Source organism: Ursus maritimus, unplaced genomic scaffold (assembly GCF_017311325.1).
Source record: "Ursus maritimus isolate PB19 unplaced genomic scaffold, ASM1731132v1 scaffold_14, whole genome shotgun sequence".
Taxonomy (NCBI): domain Eukaryota; kingdom Metazoa; phylum Chordata; class Mammalia; order Carnivora; family Ursidae; genus Ursus; species Ursus maritimus.
Genome location: NW_024423786.1, coordinates 47555553 through 47572571, shown reverse-complemented (window position 1 = coordinate 47572571; position 17019 = coordinate 47555553). Strand labels below are relative to the sequence as shown.

The window sequence follows — 17019 nt, the reverse complement described above, 5'->3', positions numbered from 1 at the left end:
TTACCCTGTTCCTTCTTCACCTTGACCTGTGAGGCCAGTGGGCAGGCATTTTAATCCCATTCACCAGACAGGAAAACTGAGTCCCAGGGAGGTCAGACCTGCTCCAAGGGCCAAAGACACATACCAGGGAGGAAAAGGCCAAAGAATAGATGGTCACTGATAGGTGTGGGGACAAAACCCAGGGCAGCTCCCCCTGCCTGCCCCAAGCTGGAACCCCCCCAGCCCCAGCTTCTCCAGGTACCAGCTCTCTGACCTTGCGTCCTGTGGGGAGGGGATGTCCAGCCCTGAGGTTTCCAGGTTCTGGAAAAAAAATTCAAAAGTCCACTCCAGACCTTCTCTGCGTCCCCCCCACCCCCCAGCCTTCTTCTGGGTCCTCTCGCCTCCCCCCGCAAGCCCCTTGGGTCCCCTGGCAGAACCCTTCCCATGCCCCACCCAGGACGAAGGGATGGGGATGGGAGGGAGAGGACAGGAAGGGGTTAATTCCAGGGGTGGAGGCATTCAATCATCTCTGGGATAACACTTCTCTGCTTTCAGCCATTTGTGACCTTTTTTTTCCATGACCAGCAATCTTCCCCCTTCGACCTATCATGTACTTACTATTTTCTTTAATTTTTTACACTTTGGCAGCCCCGAAACCATTCATTTTAAAAGGAAACTTTATATTGACATCCTAGTTGCAAAACCCTCTTGTTGCCCCGAAGAGTTGGTAAATTGAAAAACAAATGATAGCAAGGAATAGAAAACCAGCTATTTGGGTGCCAGCTGGGTACTGCCCCCGGCTAAACCCCAGGGCCACCAAGGTGTTAAAGACACATTAGCACCCGGTAGATGCTTTCTTCTGGACCTTGAGCTCTGGCAGGGACTCCGAGGACTGGGCTGCCTGCTTACGGGTCCCTGCTCGGCCACTTGTGACCTGTGCCTCGACCTCCCCCTCTGTAAAATGGGAATCATAGCCCCACCTGCCTCGAGTTTTGCAGAGTAAATGGGTTAAAATAGATACGTAGATAATGCTAAGAGAATCAGGCCTGGCTCCAATTCAGTGCTTTATAAATAATAGAATTAAAAAAAAAAAAAAGATGAGATGGCTCAGAAGACAAGCCAGTCATGTGATTTATTAGAAAAGGAAACGACTCTTTCATCACGCGATGCTCTGTTGGTGCCCAGGAGCCCCTGAGATGTAAGTTTCCCACCAAGGGGAAGGTTGGCCCAGAAAGGCCAGCTCAGGGAGCATGGCAGCCGTGGCCCCACAGCTCCTCCTCTTGGTGCCTGCCTGGCACCCAGGAACGGCCCCTTCAAGCTCCCCCAGCTCCCATTTGGACTCTGGATTCTCTACCTCAGTTTCCCCACCTGGAAAGCGGGGATTGGGGCTGCTGTTGGCTCAGATGCCGCCCTGGAGACTCAGGCAGGCATGCCAAGGCAGGGAGCACAGGGCCGCCCCCGACAGGCGAGCCCCAAGCTATTTCTGACATGGTCTCCCCAACCTAAACACCCCTGCAGGAAGAGCCCACGCAGGACTCCCACCCCACCCCTGCCCGCAGGGCCCCACTTTGCGCTGGGTTACAGCCAGCCCGGGCACACGGGGGCCAGAGAGTTTGTCAGTCACTCCAAAGGTGGAACTGGAGGCAGAGGATCTGGGAGCAGAGCAGGTTACCAGAGCCTGTGTGTGTGTGTGTGTGTGTGTGTGTGTGTGTGTGTGAGCGTGTATATGAGCCCGTGCAACGCCTCTGGGTCTGTGTTTTTACTGCACTTTCCTGTTGGCTTCTAGCTGCCCCGCCAGTTCCGGGGAGGGCCCTGGGCCAGCCGCTGTCCTCCCCCCTCTTCATAAAGTCCCGGCCAGCCTCGGGACACCGCGCAGCTGGCCAGCCGGGGGAGACTGCCCTGCCCATCCTCTGCTCCTTCGGCCGCCAGTGCAGACCATGGGAGGCCCCCGCCGCTGTAGCTTCCCTCTCCTCCTTCAAGGTAAGAACTTGGGGCCCCTCTGGGAGGGACGAGGGAGCTGCGGAAAGCACCCCTTGGCGCCTTGGCACTCCCTGTCCTGTGGAGAAATGGAAGGTGTGGCTGGCAGCTCTGGGGCCCCTGCGGCAGGGGAAGCCACATGGTCAGGCGGGCACATGGAGAGAGGGGGCTGCAGTGCCGCAGCACCCCCTGCCCTGGCAGAGCCTCCCAAGGTGCTCTAAGAGCCCCCACTCCCACTCAGATCTCCGAGCTCTGTCCCAGAGACGTTTTAGGGGCTGCCCCCTAGGAGGGGAAACTGAGGTGCGGGGGAAGGAGAGGGGGCAAAAAGTGACTCTCGGGACCCTATAGGCAACTGCTTTTAACATAGGGCATGGCGGATCCTGGGGAGCTAGGAGCCAGGACCCCTGCAATGCGGGGGGGTCCTCCCAACATGTCCCCCACTGTCTCAGTGACAGGGGCAGCCCCAGAGACCCCCACACTTGCTCCCTCCAGACCCAGCAGGACTCCACCATGGCTTGAAGGGATTTTGCCAGCTGCGGGTTTGAACTTGATTTTTTACTGTGACTTCCCCCCACTCCCACCCCTCCTCCCTTCCCGCCCCACCCAGGGTGTCTCTAACGGTTATGGTTATCGGGACAGCTTGTTGCCTGAGCAACCAGGCAACAAAGGGAGTGAAGAAATGACATTTGGGGTGCCCCAACCAGAGTTTCCCTGGGCCACAGGGACGGGGGTTCCCTGTGCTGTCCCAGGGCGGCAGGCATAAGCACAGGGCCTCCCCCAATAGCCCCACCTTGTCTTTCCTCAGGAGCAAGGACAGGAGTCTAAGTGGGCCACACCTAATGGGGGGCTGTGTGTCCCTGGGGCCAAGTCATGGAGCCCCTGAGCTCACTTTCCATATCAGTAAAATGGGGGGGCCTTGTCTCCACTTTATAGGGTTAAGTGTTGGGTGAGTTCGACACAAACTATTCCGAGTCCACAGTAAGAATTAAGCAAACAGTACTTTATTTTTTATTTTAATTTGTCTTCTTGCCTTCTGGGCAGGACGCTGGTGGGTCTAGGGTCTGGGCCAGGGGGTCCTTAGCAGGAGGAGCAAGAGGAGGGTGACCGCCCCGCCCCCTCCCCCCAGGGTCCCTATGCAGGAATCTATTGCTCAGGGCTCCGCAGGCAAGCAAACCAGATGGGACCTGGAGCGGATGACCAGCAGCTCCTCTCCCGGCTCCTGTTTGGGCGACTTCCAAGGCCCCAGATGGAGAAGGCCTGGCCCAGCAGCCTTGGTGGTGGGGGAGGGGATCCCAGCCCAGCCCAATGGAGGGGATGGGGCACAAAAGAACCCGCCCACTCCAGGGTCTAGGGATCTTGCGCTCGATTCCGCTTTCCTCAGTCCCCCTTTTATCACCAGATTCTTCCTGAGCATTTTCTGGGCTCCAAGCCTCAGTTTGTCCATCTGTAGAATGGACATGACCAGAGCCCCTGCTTCCTAGGGCAGTTCTGAGCATGACTGTTGCCATTTGGGGCTTTGGGAGCTGGGGACAAATCAGTCCAGGTCCCACCCTGCCAGGGAAGGTCATTTTGTGGTCTGTCCAGCAAAGACGAAATGGGTCATGGCTGAGGGAGAAACTAGCCAAGCCCTGTGGCCAGAGAGGAGGAAGAGAGGGATTCTCATTCGAGGGAAGGGAAAGGCATTTCCCCCTCAGTTTAACTTGGCTGGGAGGACTTCTAGGAGGGGGGAATCTCTGGACCCCCACTGGCCTCAGGGATATCCGGTTGGGACATAGGAACTAAATGGTCGGGGTACCCTCAAGTCTATAACCCCATAGCCGCTCAAGCCATGCTCACAATGACCGACCCCAGAATTCCCCTGGGAGCCCCATTCAGGGGCAACCGAGTGTGAGTCATCCCTTCCCCTTGGCCCAGGAAATGACTCCTGCCCTCCTGCCCTCCCTCCCGGCCCCCATCCTTCCACCCACCACCCCACTTTGGGTCTCCCCGGATAACTGGGGTCTCCACAGCTTCGCAGCATTCCCAGATTGGCGGAGGCTGGACGTCACCCCCGAGCCCCTCCCATGCCTCCACCTGCTGCTGAGGCACCCACCTCCCTCCCTCCCCGTTTCCATTCACCCCCTCCTTCTAACTGTGTCTCTGTCTCCCGATCTCTCTCTCAATCTCTCTAGCTCTGTGTCTCTCTGTTCGATCTCTGCCATCTTGGTCTCTCTCTTTCCCTATTTCTCTGTCCATCTCTAGCACTGCCTTAACTTCTGCCTGGTTCTCTCCCCCCACCTGTCTGTTCCCTCCTTCCTCTTTCTCCTCTCTCTGTGTCTCTGGCTCCTTCTCTCTCTCTCTGTTCCTCTCTCTCCCTCTCCTTACTTTCTCTCCATCAGTGTCTCCTAGTCTCTCACTGGTGAACAAGGAGCTCCCCGACCCTAGAGCCCCTGCTGACTTGAGGAGGACCCCCAAACACATGCCTGGGGAATAGAGTGTCCCTGAGCAGCCAGAGTGGCAGGAGAAGAGCACCACCCCAGCGTGAGCCCACAGTGTCTTCCTGTGTGGGATGTGGGGTGTGGGGGGAGCTGGGGGAGAAATGTCACCACTGGGTCTCAAGCTGGTCCTTGGGCTGACAGATGTGGTAGGTGTGGTGCACGTGCACCTGTGTCCCCGAGCCAGGGTGCGGGGGCCGGAGCATCTTAGATTCGGGGACATCTGAGAGAACACCTGGTCCAACCCCTACACCTTCACGTAAAGAAACGATGATAGTAAACACTCGGACACACCAGGCAGTATTCAGGCGCTTGGTTCTTACAGGCCTCTAGGAAGGGCGGCCCGTCATCATTTCCATTCAACAGATGGGAAAACCAAGGCACTGGGAAGTGAGGTCACCTGACAAAGGTCTGGGATGAACCAGGGCCACCATCTCCCGTCTGTTTGCTGAACTATTGGCGCAGGTCAGCAGGAGCCAAGACCTCCGTCGGGCTTGGGCCCCTTGCTCACCCTCAGTCTGAAACCCAGGCCCAGGCGATGGGGGCAGACACTCTGCTGTGGGTGCTGGGGTCCAGGGAGGGCTGCTCGCTCTCATTAGTGATGGACAGAGCCCAAGCCCGGGAGGGGTCAGCAGCCCCCTTCCCTCAGATGTGTCACCCTCCGTTCTCCATCAATCCTTCCCTGCTCTGGACACCCCCCAATACACACCCTCTCTCTCTACTCCAGTGCTGGGTGTCTTGCTGATTCTGTTGGAAGCTGGATCCCAGAAAACCAGTGGTGAGTCTGCTGGGAGCAAAGTAGTCCACAGCCAGAGTCTGGGGAAGGGGCCCTAGACCCCCACAGCCCAGGCAGGAGGGAGGCCTGCTGCAGGGGGGAGGCCAGGGCTGCCCCTCCCAGCAACCCCTCCTTTGGAGATGATCCTGCACACACACCCCCCCCCCAGCACCTGGCTCAGACCTCACCTCCCGACTGTGGTCACCATCCCCACAGACTGTGCTCGCTGGTGTCCTCCGAAATCCACATGCATCAATGCCACCGCCTGTCGCTGCTCCCCGGGATACATTTCTTCGTCCGGGGAGATCTTCACCAGCGTCTTGGAGAGCTGTGATGGTACAGGGGCTTGGAGTGGTGGAGGGGCGCAGAGACGGTGGGGTGTACCCAGTGCCTGTGGGGGTTGTGAGTGTTGGTTGGGGTCTCAGCCTTTGGCCTTGGGACTGTCATCAAGGGCAGAGAAAAGAGAAAGGAAAAGATAGAAAGGTGGAAAATAAGTGAATAAACGTGGCTTCCTGGAGAGAGAGGAGCTCTAGCGTCTGTGCTTCACTTTGACTTCCAAGACTGGGGAGGAAGATGCAGAGCTGCCACCTCCACCCCCATCTCAGCACTCCCTACTGAGCTCAAATCTAGGATGCCAGCCAGAGGGCAGAGAAGAGCAGAGCTGACTGTGTGAGCTTCAGGAATGGCTTGCTCTAGCTACAGCCCAGCCTCTGCAGTATAGCTTAAGAGTCTAATCCTTTCCCAAAAGACACTGCCCCGTGCTGGGGAGTCAGGTGGGGGATAGGGAACTCTTCCTAAAGGAACTTGTGCCTTTGAGAGGTGACCCTTTGCCCTGTTGTGTTCCAGACATCAATGAGTGTGGGCCGTCCTCGACAGTGTCCTGTGGAAAATTCGCAGACTGCCAGAACACAGAGGGCAGCTACTACTGCACGTGCATTCCAGGATATGAGCTTGCTTCTGGGGCAAGAACATTCAGGAATGAGAGTGAGAACACGTGTCAAGGTAAGAACCACCCCGCACCTTCCATCTCCCGGTCCATGAGACTTGGAGTCACCAGAGCCATTCCTGAATCATCCCCCTGCGGGGCCCAGACTAGAGGATGCAGCACCCACGTCTGTATAGCCTGTTCCTGAGCCCCCAGCACAGAAAGGCAGGGTGGTGTGAAAGCCAAGTGCCCAAACCCTGGCTTTGCCGCTTGAGAACTGTGTGTGTGACACTGGAAATCACCATTAATGTGCAAGATGTGATAATATTATTGGGATTTTGTGTTTAAAAAAAAAAGAGTCCCTATTTTTTACAGATAAAAAGAAGTCTTGCCTTTTGTTAACTGTGTGACCTTGGACAAGTACTTTCATCTCTCCATGCCTCAGTTTACCCATCTGTAAAAAGGGGGTGACAATGGTGCTTACCTCATAGAACTGCTGGGAAGATAGAGACAGCAAAGCACAGAATGGTGACTATTGGGTTTTGAATGATCCTCATCATGATTTAATGCACCCCGTCTGGGATGGGCACCCCCGGGGTCCGCCCCAGGGTGGGCACGGAGAGCGGCTGCTCCCGTCCACCCCCCACACCGCGGTCACATCTCTTGCCGTGGTCTTGCATGGTGATGCCACAGTTCGGGCCCAGGAGAAGCCCAGCCTCCACGCATCACCAGGCCTTGCCCCCCTTCCTGGGAGAAGAGCAGGCAGGGGAAGGGGCTTCGGGTATCCACAGGGGGCAGGGGGCCCAGCAGTAGGTGGGCAGGAGCAACTACTTGCCCAGAGTGGGGGGGGTTCGTGTAGAACAGAGAAAGAGAGCAGGGAAAGAGAGCAGAAGTGAGAGGTGAGGACGAGGTGAGCTGAGGGTCCAAAGGACTCTGGGGTGGGTCTGTAGGCCCACCCTGCTGTGGGGAGAAGAGCCCACAGCTTGGTCCCCAGCCCCGCCCTGCCCTACATGCAGACAGAGGGCTGCAGAGCTTCGCTGGTGGGAGGGAAGGGAGGACCTGCACTTTCATGGCACCCAGGGGGAGGGCTCTGTCCACAGCACTGCTGGTCCCTAGAGTCCTCTGGGTGAACGTTGCGCCCCAAACATGTGGCCTGGCCAGAGGATGGAGCCTTTACATGAAATGGAAAAAGGTCTATCATCTCCAGGTGAACATATCATGTTTGGGGAATGGAGAGCGGGCTGGATTTCAACTCCCAATTGCCTCCTGGGCCCGACACCCTTGTGCACCGAGCAACCTGCCCAACTGTACATGGCGATCACAGATCCCACTCAGTGTGCCTGGATAGGGGGTACCCCCCACTGACCGTTGTGAGCCCCCAGCATATGTGGTGGCTGTGGTTGTTGAGAGGCCGTATTGCTGCATTAGAACAGGCCAGGGCTAAGAGAAAGGTCCTTTGTCAGGCAGCTGGGCAGGGCCATGGGTGAACAAGAGACGGGAGGGGGACCACCGTGGACCTCAAGCTGGGTGACAGGGAGAGACCAGTCTGCTGGCTTGGCGCAGGGCCTGCCGCCTGAAGACGGAGCTCTGTGACGGGCTCAGCCTTTGCTGCAGCTGAGGACACATGCAGCCCTGTCATGGCGGTGGGGTCTGCCGCAGGCGTGAGACCCGGGCCCGTCTGTGGGCCCTTGCTCCACTTTCCCCAGGCATCACGGGATGTCCTGGGCACCCCCCGGTGCCCGAACCTCTCTGAATCCCAAGGCCCAGAACCCTCCCCAGAGGGTCACTTTCGGATGTTTGGACTGCCCCCTGCCTCCCGGACCAGACGTCTTATTTGCATAAAACAAGAGGCAAGTGGCATTCAAGATACTTTGCAGGAGGTCCGTTCCCGCGCAACATCCGTCCTCTTTGCCACCATTAGTAACTGCCTGGATGAGACCTGCCTCCGCCGGAGCTCACATGGGCTTGGCCATAGCAGGAGCCGTCTCAGACCCTCGGCCACGGTGGAGCCAGGGACCCCATCAGGAAAGGTGGGAGGATGGAGACTTGAGGGCTGCACACAGACCCTGGCCCTCCTGCACGGCAGGCCAGCATCCCACCTGGAGAAGCTTCCTCCTGACGCCCTGACCCCGGCTTCTCAGCCATCGGCCTTCCTCTGTTTCCCTGCACAAGGCTCTGTCCCGACGCTCCCCAGTAGCTTTGGTTTAGCCTGGATGACCAGGACCCAGAGGATGTTGTGTCTGGGGTGGGTCAGGTGACACCAACCCCCCACCCCACGCACACACATGCACACACACTCGCACAATCAGGTGAACCAAGAAGCTCCCGCCTGGACCAGACGACAAGAAAGGCCGTCATCCAAGACCATTGCTCCAGGCCTGACCCTCTCCTGAGCAGGTCAACCCAGGTCCCACGGGGGCACTGGACCTCTCAGGGACAGAAGATGGAGGCTGAGCCCCATTCAGCTGGGCCCAGTGTCTGCATCCCTGGTGGGAGGCCAAGGGCCAAGAAGACAGAAACATCGGCCACCTCTCGCCCACCAGCACCTGCTCTGCTCTCCAGCCACCCAGCCCTCACTCGCCGCTGGCCTTGCTCACATGTGGCTTCTCACACTTCCTGCCAGCCCAGGCGATGCCTTCACAGGAATCAGAAAAAGGCATCTTCACTGCCCCAAGGCTGCCTGACTGGACATCAGTGACACTGTCCTCCCCAGCCTGGTGCCCACTGTCCCGGTGGCCCTGGCCTGTCTGGCACCCTCCTTACTCTCCCTGCCCCGCCCAAGAGCCTCATCCTTGGAGGGCCTGGCACAGGTGTGGGTCTGGTCCATCTCTGTGCAGCTGGAATCTCAGAGTTAGGGTTACCGGGATGCCAAAGCGGGAACTCAGCCAGTGAGCGGCCACCCTGGGGCAGTTAGGACAAAGGCCATCGCTGGGAACCATGACAGGTCCCGGTCGTGAATGCAGCATTTCCCCTGCACGCGGTTCCCAGGAAGGCCCACCCTGGACTCATCCAGGTCCTCAGGCTGGGACACAGGTGGTCATGTGACCCTGCACCAGCTGGGAACTGCCCGGAGAGGCCGAGGGAGCCAGAGCTGGCAGACGGGGAGGACTTGGACCACTTCTGGCAACATCTGGACAACAGAACATCTGGGCCACCATGCTCGCCCATAGCACACGTCCGTGTGAATTAGAAAAGGCACCCATTCACTGAGGAGCAGAGAGCAGGGCCTTCGCGATGCTTCTATCCCAGGACACAGCTGCAGGCACCCATCACCCTCTCCTTCCCCCTGCAGACGTGGACGAATGTCAGCTGAAACCCAGAGTCTGTAAAAGCCGCAGCGTCTGCATCAACACCCAAGGCAGCTACACCTGCAAGTGCCCGCCCGGCTTGGAGCTCAACCCGGGCGACCCGAATCTGTGCACAGGTAGAGGCCCTGGAAGATGCTGTGAGGCTGCGCTGGGAGGGGCTGAGCGGATCCCGCAGCGTCAGGAGGAGGGAGAAGACCCTCAGATTCCCAAAACACCAGGGGTTTGCTCTGCCCAAGGATTCACCTCCCTGGAAGGTCCCACCACGGAGCAGGGAGGCAGCAGGGCTTTCTGGGCCTGGGGTTCTGTTGTGGAGGCCAGGCCTCTGTGCACACTTCCTGGCCTCATCCCTCCTCATCTGTCACATGGGAGCAGAGGAAGGTGTCACCTCCAGTTCCCGGAAAGGGAACCTGGGCCAGAGCAGGGGAGGGAGTAGGCAAGAGTCCTTGGAAAGAAAGTTCAGGCTCCACAACTCAATCTCCCTCCTGGTTTCACAGCCTATAAACTGGGGGCCATGGTCCCTGCCATGCCCATCTTGCAGGGAAGCCATTGTAAGGTGCATTGAGATTGAAGTTGAAGGTCACCAGGCAGTGGCATGTGCAATAATGGGGTCCTTGATGCCAGGCAGTGAGAAGGGGTGCGGTGAGTGGAGGGGACCCTGACCCTCTGGCTTTGTCCTCAGATGTGAATGAATGCACGTCGGGGCAGAACCCATGCCACACCTCCACCCACTGCCTCAACAACATTGGGGGCTATGAGTGCCGCTGCCGCCCTGGGTGGAAGCCGGTCCCTGGGTCCCCCAACGGCCCAAACAACACCGTCTGTGAAGGTGCAGAGCTCAGACGCCACATCCTGGACCCACACTCAGAACATCTGATCACATATTCAGTGGCACCCACACAAACCAAGCAGAATGAGCCCTGGGGGTGCCCTGCTGAGCCAGGCGTTAATTCTTTTGAGGCTGGATGGGAAAAGATCTGGGGGGTTCCGGGGAAGGAGCTGGGGTACCGAGGAGCAGGCTCCTTGGAGACTCCAGGCAGCAACTAATTACTACCTGGGACAAAGGTATTTCTATATTCACAACCTGCACTTCTGTACGGGGCTCACATGCCACCTGTCATGCTCCACACACTTCCCGTAACCACGGCATCACCAGGGTGTGGGGTCAGCAGGTGTTATCACCTCCAGCCAAGGGGGGACAGTAACACAGGGAAAAGGGGGCAGGGCACGGAGGGGAAAGGGGTCCTGACTCTCATCTCTGTGTCCCCAGATGTGGACGAGTGTAGCTCCGGGCAGCCTACGTGCCACAGCTCCACCGTCTGCATCAACACCGTGGGCTCGTACAAGTGCCGCTGCCTCCGGGGCTGGGAGCCCAAACCCGGATTCCAGGATAAGCAGCCCAACACCATCTGTGAAGGTACGTGGTCTGACCTGACCCCTGACCCCGCCCCGGACACAGGCACACACACTGTCACACCTAATGAATGGTGTTCTATCCCCTGCAGAGATGTCCCTCCCCACCTGGACCCCACCCCCTGGAATCAAGAGCGAGGTGAGTGGCCAGGAATCCCTCTGCGCAGCCCGCCTGATCCACCCATTTCCCCCCTGCTCCCCCACCCACACGTGCGGCTCTCTGACCCCCCTCATGTCCCCTCTCCTCAGAACATGTCCCGCTTCTTTGAAAGAGTCCAAGATCTGCGCCGAAACTTCAAGCCAGCCTTGGCTCAGGGCACCATGCAGGTAAGAGCAAGAGCTGAGGGGACCCCCGGACAGCACGGGGGTGGCTGAGGGATGCTTCCATACGGTGGAGACAGCCCAAGCTGCAGTTACACAAATACAGACACACATACACACCCCAAAACGTACACGCACGTGTACACACACGTGCCCATGTGCGTGCGCACACGAAGGACGATAATGCCAAAAGAACGGAGCAGTTAGAAATTTCACCTCCGTGGTTAGACCATGAAGGATCAAATCCTCTCCATCCCACCACCCTACTCTCACCCATTGCCACTTTCTGCTATGTGACCTGAGGCAAGTGACTCCCCCTCCCTGGGCCTCAGTCTCACCTGCAAACAGTGCCTGCTGTATACAGTTTGAAGGTTTTACATGAACTAAGAGAAGTAAAGTTCAAAGAAAGAGCAGGGCCTGGCAAAGAAAGAGTGGGCGTTATATGTAAGTTTTCACCTGTGTGCTAAGTCGGGTAGAAACCTGTGAGTCCATGTGTCATTTTAAATTTTCCAGTAGCTACATTAAGATAAACAAGTACACAAGTGAAATTAATGTGAAGATTGCCTTTAGTCCAGTAGATTCAAACTATTACCACTGCAACATAGAGCCATATTTCGGGTGCTCGAGAGCCACATGTGGCTCGTGGCTACCGTTCTGGGCAGTGCAGACCTAGACCAGAGCCCGGCAGCAGCCCGCACCTGGGACAAGTTAAGCACCACTGTCGCAGTCCACGTGCACAGGCCTATACTCAGTCCCCTCGCTTGTCTTCTGACCACTTCACCATCTCAGTGATTCCCCTGTCAACCCACTGTCCCCCGGGCTACCCCAGGGGGTTTTGCAGTGTGTCCCTTGGTGGAGGGGGCTGGTGCGGTCAGGGTCCTTTGAGAAGCCCCCGTGGGATAGTGACCCACCAGCTGTCACCCATCACTCCCAGGACCTCGTCAAGTCAATGGATGAGTTGCTGAAGGAACCCAGGGATCTGGAGGCCCTGCCCCTGACCGAGAGGCACCACATGGCCACCCAATTCCTCTTGGGCCTCGAAACAGTCCTGAGGACGCTGGCCGAGGCCATGCCTGGAGACTCCTTCACCTATCTTTCCCCTTCAGACACAGGTGAGACCTTGCCCTGCCTTGCCCCAGCCCTGGACCCCATCTTACACCCAGAACCCCCAGTCACTGCCCCTCTCTCCTCAGAGCTATCCCTGATGATCCAGGAGCATGGGGAGGGAAACATCACCATAGGTCAGAGCCATGCACGGATGCTGCTGAGCTGGGATGTGGCGACTGGAGCCAGGGATTCGGGTAACGGCAGGGAATCTGAGGGGACATCAGCGGGAGAGGGGAGGGGGGGTGGGGATGTGGCTAGGGGTGAGGTTCTGAATATGTAACAGTTGGAAATTGACCTATCACCAGGGCCCCCAGGCATCATGGTGGACTGGAGAGCCTGAATCAGAGGTCTTAGGAAGCAGGATGGGACACGGGAGGAGGGAGGGCAGAAGGTAGCCAACCTGTCTATCCCCCAGGCCCCACCGTGGTGGGCATCCTGTCCAGCCGGAACATGGAAAAATTGCTGGCCAACGCCTCCATGGAGCTGGAGCCTGAGAAGAAAGCCGAGCTGCAGAAGATCTACCAACGTCCTGTCCATGGTGCCCGTGTCCTGCTCCTCTCGCCAGTCAACTTGGTCTTTCTGAGCAACACAAACACAGAGAAACTCGACTCCCCTGTCACCTTTGCCTTCTCCCATTCGGTGAGTCCTCAGATGGGGAGGAATCAGCCCTACTGCTCACCCCTTAGACAAGGTCACAGTGGTTCCTATGCAGCCTTCATTTCCCCACTCTTCTCCTTCCTCAAACAGACCTCAGGGCCTTTGCACTTGCTGTGCCCTCTGTTTGGGACACACTTTTCTCCCACATGACTCAGTCCTTTACCTGGTTCCAGTCTTTGTTCAGATAGAACCTCCTCTTTCAGGTCTTCCCTGACCTCCTTATTTAAAATTACAATCTGGGGGCGCCTGGGTGGCACAGCGGTTAAGCGTCTGCCTTCGGCTCAGGGCGTGATTCCAGCATTATGGGATCGAGCCCCACATCAGGCTCCTCTGCTAGGAGCCTGCTTCTTCCTCTCCCACTCCCCTTGCTTGTGTTCCCTCTCTCGCTGGCTGTCTCTATCTCTGTCAAATAAATAAACAAAATCTTAAAAAAAAAAAATTACAATTACAATCTGTAGTTATGCCCCCCTCCCCTATGCAGTTTATTTCTTGTTTTAATAGCACTTACTCCCTTCCATCATGCTATGTAGTTTACTTGCTAGATTTATTATTTACATCTGTCTCCCCCACTAGCATGCCAGCCCCAAAAGGGCAGGGACTTGTGTCTGCCCTGTTCGTTGTGTGCCAGAGCAAAGTAGGTGCTCAGTAAATACTTTTTAAGGAAAAGCAGCCCTCCTCAGGCCCAACGCTAGCCCAGGACCCAAGAATGGGCTCCAGGCTAACCTCTCCAACTGTTCCCACCTGCCCACAGGGGAAGAAACCTGAGTCACGGCAGGAGCTGATCTGTGCATTCTGGAAGAGTAACAGCACCAAGGGCGGGTACTGGGCCACCACAGGCTGCCAAACCCTGGGCACCAGGAATTACAGCACCACATGCCGGTGCAACCACCTGAGCAGCTTTGCCATCCTCATGGCCCACTATGACATAGAGGTGAGCAGCCGGGGGCCACCCGCAAAAGTGCACCAGTGGCAAGGTTGGCTTAGGTGAGACAGGCCGCTGGTTCTTGATGGTATGGCCCAACTGGCTCTATAGGGTCACACAGCCCTGGTGGCCCCACCCCATTGCCCCCGAGCCCCTTCCCTGGGACCCCCCCTGCCCTGCCGCCCCACCAGGCCTCCTCATGGCTCAGCAACTAACGGAGTGGCCTGGGACTGCAGACCCCGCTCTGGCTAGCGCCCCTCTGACTGTCCACTTCAAACCAGTTGTCAAATATTGCTGAAAGCTCCTAAGGGAGCACAACTTTCTGTATGTGGCCTCGGAGATCCATAGGCAAGTTGGTCCACACGTTTAATTGGAATGGGCCAGGCAGAGTAGGGGAGGCTGTGGTCCAGGCCAAAGGTCCAGGAAGGACAACAAGGTGGGTTTCAGTGAGTTGACAATGTGGCAGGTGTAGAAGGGGTAAAATTTGAGATGAGGGAAAGGAGGATCAGAAAGATGGGACCATCAGTATTAGAAAAGAAGGACGTGGCCTTGAGGCTTCACTAGTGAGCTTCTCAGAAGTCTGGGTGTTTAGTGGGGAGGCCCATCAGGAGGAACTGGGGACTCCTGCTGCATCCATGGTTGGGGGGGGGCGTGGTATCTAGGAGGCCTGCTCAGGTGCTGAGCGAAGAGGATGTGGGGGGAGGTGGGCGGCATGAGCATAGACCTGCAGGGCAGGCCCCAGATGGGTCTGGGTGGCGGGGCCCACGAGGGCAGGAAGTTCTCAGGGCGCTGACCGAGGCACACGCACCCCCTCCTGCATCTAGGACTGGAAGCTGACCCTGATCACCAAGGTGGGGCTGTCGCTGTCGCTAGTCTGCCTGCTGCTGTGCATTCTCACCTTCCTGCTGGTGCGGCCCATCCAGGGCTCGCGCACCACCGTGCACCTGCACCTTTGCATCTGCCTCTTCGTGGGCTCCGCCATCTTCCTGGCGGGCATCGAGAAAGAAGGCGAGAAGGTGAGGTCCGGGCAGGTGGAGGGTCCGTCCCTCGCCGGAGCGCTAGGTCTGCGAGGCCCGGGAGAGGGGGAAGCCCGCCCACCCCCGGGGCTCGGTGAGGACCACAAGCCCGGAAGGCACGCGGCTCCGCCCGCGCGCGGTCGGCGGCTTCCGCCCACCCCCACCCACTCTTCAGGCCGCGGCCCGCCCACCCGAGGGTCGGCTCTGCGGGGGCGGTCCCTGGCGGACCTGCCCCGCCCCGCCCCACACTGACGTCGCCCCGCCCCCGCCCTGCAGCCGGGGCTGCGCTGCCGCCTGGTGGCCGGACTGCTGCATTACTTCTTCCTGGCCGCCTTCTGCTGGATGAGCCTCGAGGGAGTGGAGCTCTACTTCCTGGTGGTGCGCGTGTTCCAGGGCCAGGGCCTGAGCAAGTGGAAGCTCTGCCTGATTGGCTACGGGGTGCCCCTGCTCGTCGTGGCCATCTCCGCGGCCATCAAGAGCGAGGGCTATGGCCACAACCTCTAGTGAGTGCAGGCTGGCGGTTCGACGGGAGGGCAGGGGACCCCAGTCCGCGCCACAGCGCCCTGCCCCTCCGGGGTTCTGACAGGACCCTTCCCTCCCCGCTCACCCAGTTGCTGGTTGGACCGAGAAAGCGGCTTCCTCTGGAGCTTCCTAGGACCTGTGATCCTCGTGGTTCTGGTAAGCGCCCCCCACCCCCACAGCCTGAGGGGCGTGGCCCCACACTGAGCCCTGCTAGACCAGGTCCCTCCCTGCAGTTCCAAGGAATGCCCCTAATGCGAACTCTCTGCTCCCCGCCCAGTGCAATGCTGTGGTCTTCGTGACTACTGTCTGGAAACTCACTCAGAAGTTTTCTGAGATCAACCCAGACATGAAGAAACTAAAGAAGGCCAGGTGAGAGCAGGGGCCCGGAGGGGGCTGGCAGGGAGAGAAGGGTGTGTGAGGCGGGGCCTCCCCCGCTGAAGCCCTGTTCTCCCCGCAGGGTGCTGACCATCACGGCTGTGGCTCAGCTCCTTGTGCTGGGCGGCACCTGGGTCTTCGGCCTCTTCCTCTTCGACCCACAGAGCCAGCTGCTGTCCTACACCTTCACCATCCTCAACTGCCTGCAAGGCCTCTTCCTCTTCGTGCTCCACTGCCTGCTCAACAAGAAGGTGGGCTGCAGCCTCTGTGGGTGGGGTGCGCGGGGCCCCGGCTCCTGGGGCCTGCCCCTTCCCTAACCTGGCACCCTGGGCCCCACAGGTGAGGGAGGAGTACAGAAGGTGGGCCGGCAGGGTCACAGGGAGCAAGTACTCGGAGTTCACCACATCCACGTCTGGCACGAGCCACAATCTGATGCAGGTAAGGGCTGAGCCTGGGGTCGGGGTGCCGGGCCAGAGGGCACCCAACCCAGGTTCCATTCTCACAGTGCTCCTTTCTCACCAGGCGCACAGGCCCTCCGAGTCCGGTATGTGACAGCGCGGGTCTGACCAGGCTAGTAGCTCCTGTGGCCTCAGCAGCTTTTGCACATGCTGAAGACTGTCCCCTCCTCCCTCATCACTCTGTTCTCTCTGCCCTCCTGCCTTGGCCCCCACGTGCATCATAGAAAGCAGGGGGGCAGCAGCTGTAGTCCGGGACCAAACCCCAGAACACGCAGCCAGGTGGGGAGTTGGACCTGCCGGGCCTGCTTCTGGCTGCCCCTCTGCTCCAGCCCAGCCAGGACCCAACGTGAAGGCAGGAGCTGGCCCAGGGCTGCAGCCCCTTACCCTGCTACACAAGGCCTGGACAGACTGAGGACTGCTGTGCCCAGCCTGGCCTTTCCCCTCATCTGTCTTTGCCACAGAACAAGAGGCCAGGGTCCTGGGGCTCAATCTGCGCCTTAAGCTAAGACTGAGGCCAGGGGTGGGAGAAGGGCAGAGCCCCTCTTAGCCCCAGGGCCTGAGGCTCACGGTACAGAGGCCCATCTGCCCCTGGAGGCAGAAGGCTCTCGCTGTTGTGAAGGTTGTGGATATTGTATGTTTTTTTTTGTTTCAATCTGTATAAACCTTTCAATGTTGACACAAAAATTAAATATCACACTGATACAGAAGCTGCCTGTGGGGGATGGCTGGAGCTCATTGGCCAGGCCTGCTACATCCATGAAATGCTGAGAACTAACACACATACAGGGCAAGA

At 58.4% G+C, this 17019-nt stretch overlaps 1 protein-coding gene across 4 annotated transcripts; it reads left to right on the top strand.

The window, feature by feature from the left end:
* The first annotated feature begins 1486 nt into the window (after positions 1–1486).
* On the top strand, positions 1487–16933 carry ADGRE5 (adhesion G protein-coupled receptor E5). 4 transcript variants are annotated; one of them, XM_040629166.1, is made up of 21 exons: positions 1487–1646; positions 1766–1959; positions 5158–5208; positions 5422–5541; positions 6052–6207; positions 9423–9554; positions 10118–10264; positions 10706–10852; positions 10941–10987; positions 11098–11175; positions 12104–12281; positions 12363–12470; positions 12692–12915; positions 13685–13864; positions 14680–14871; positions 15148–15374; positions 15483–15549; positions 15671–15762; positions 15851–16019; positions 16108–16206; positions 16291–16933. In XM_040629166.1, exons 2-21 carry the CDS (start codon positions 1917–1919, stop codon positions 16318–16320), a joined length of 2487 nt encoding a protein of 828 aa, XP_040485100.1. In that variant the 5' UTR covers positions 1487–1646; positions 1766–1916; the 3' UTR covers positions 16321–16933. The 4 variants fall into 4 exon arrangements, with proteins under 4 accessions (XP_040485100.1, XP_040485097.1, XP_040485098.1 ...); XM_040629163.1 differs by lacking the exons at positions 1487–1646; positions 9423–9554 and having other exon boundaries at positions 1804–1959; XM_040629164.1 differs by lacking the exons at positions 1487–1646; positions 10118–10264 and having other exon boundaries at positions 1804–1959.
* Positions 16934–17019: the final 86 nt, after the last annotated feature.

Excerpts from the sequence above, each read along its gene's own strand:
- ADGRE5 (XM_040629166.1), top strand. The coding sequence starts at position 1,917 with ATGGGAGGCCCCCGCCGCTGTAGCTTCCCTCTCCTCCTTCAAG. Across the intron at positions 5,542-6,051 it reads CGTCTTGGAGAGCTGTGATG|ACATCAATGAGTGTGGGCCG; the intron begins GTACAGGGGCTT and ends GTTGTGTTCCAG. Across the intron at positions 11,176-12,103 it reads TGGCTCAGGGCACCATGCAG|GACCTCGTCAAGTCAATGGA; the intron begins GTAAGAGCAAGA and ends CATCACTCCCAG.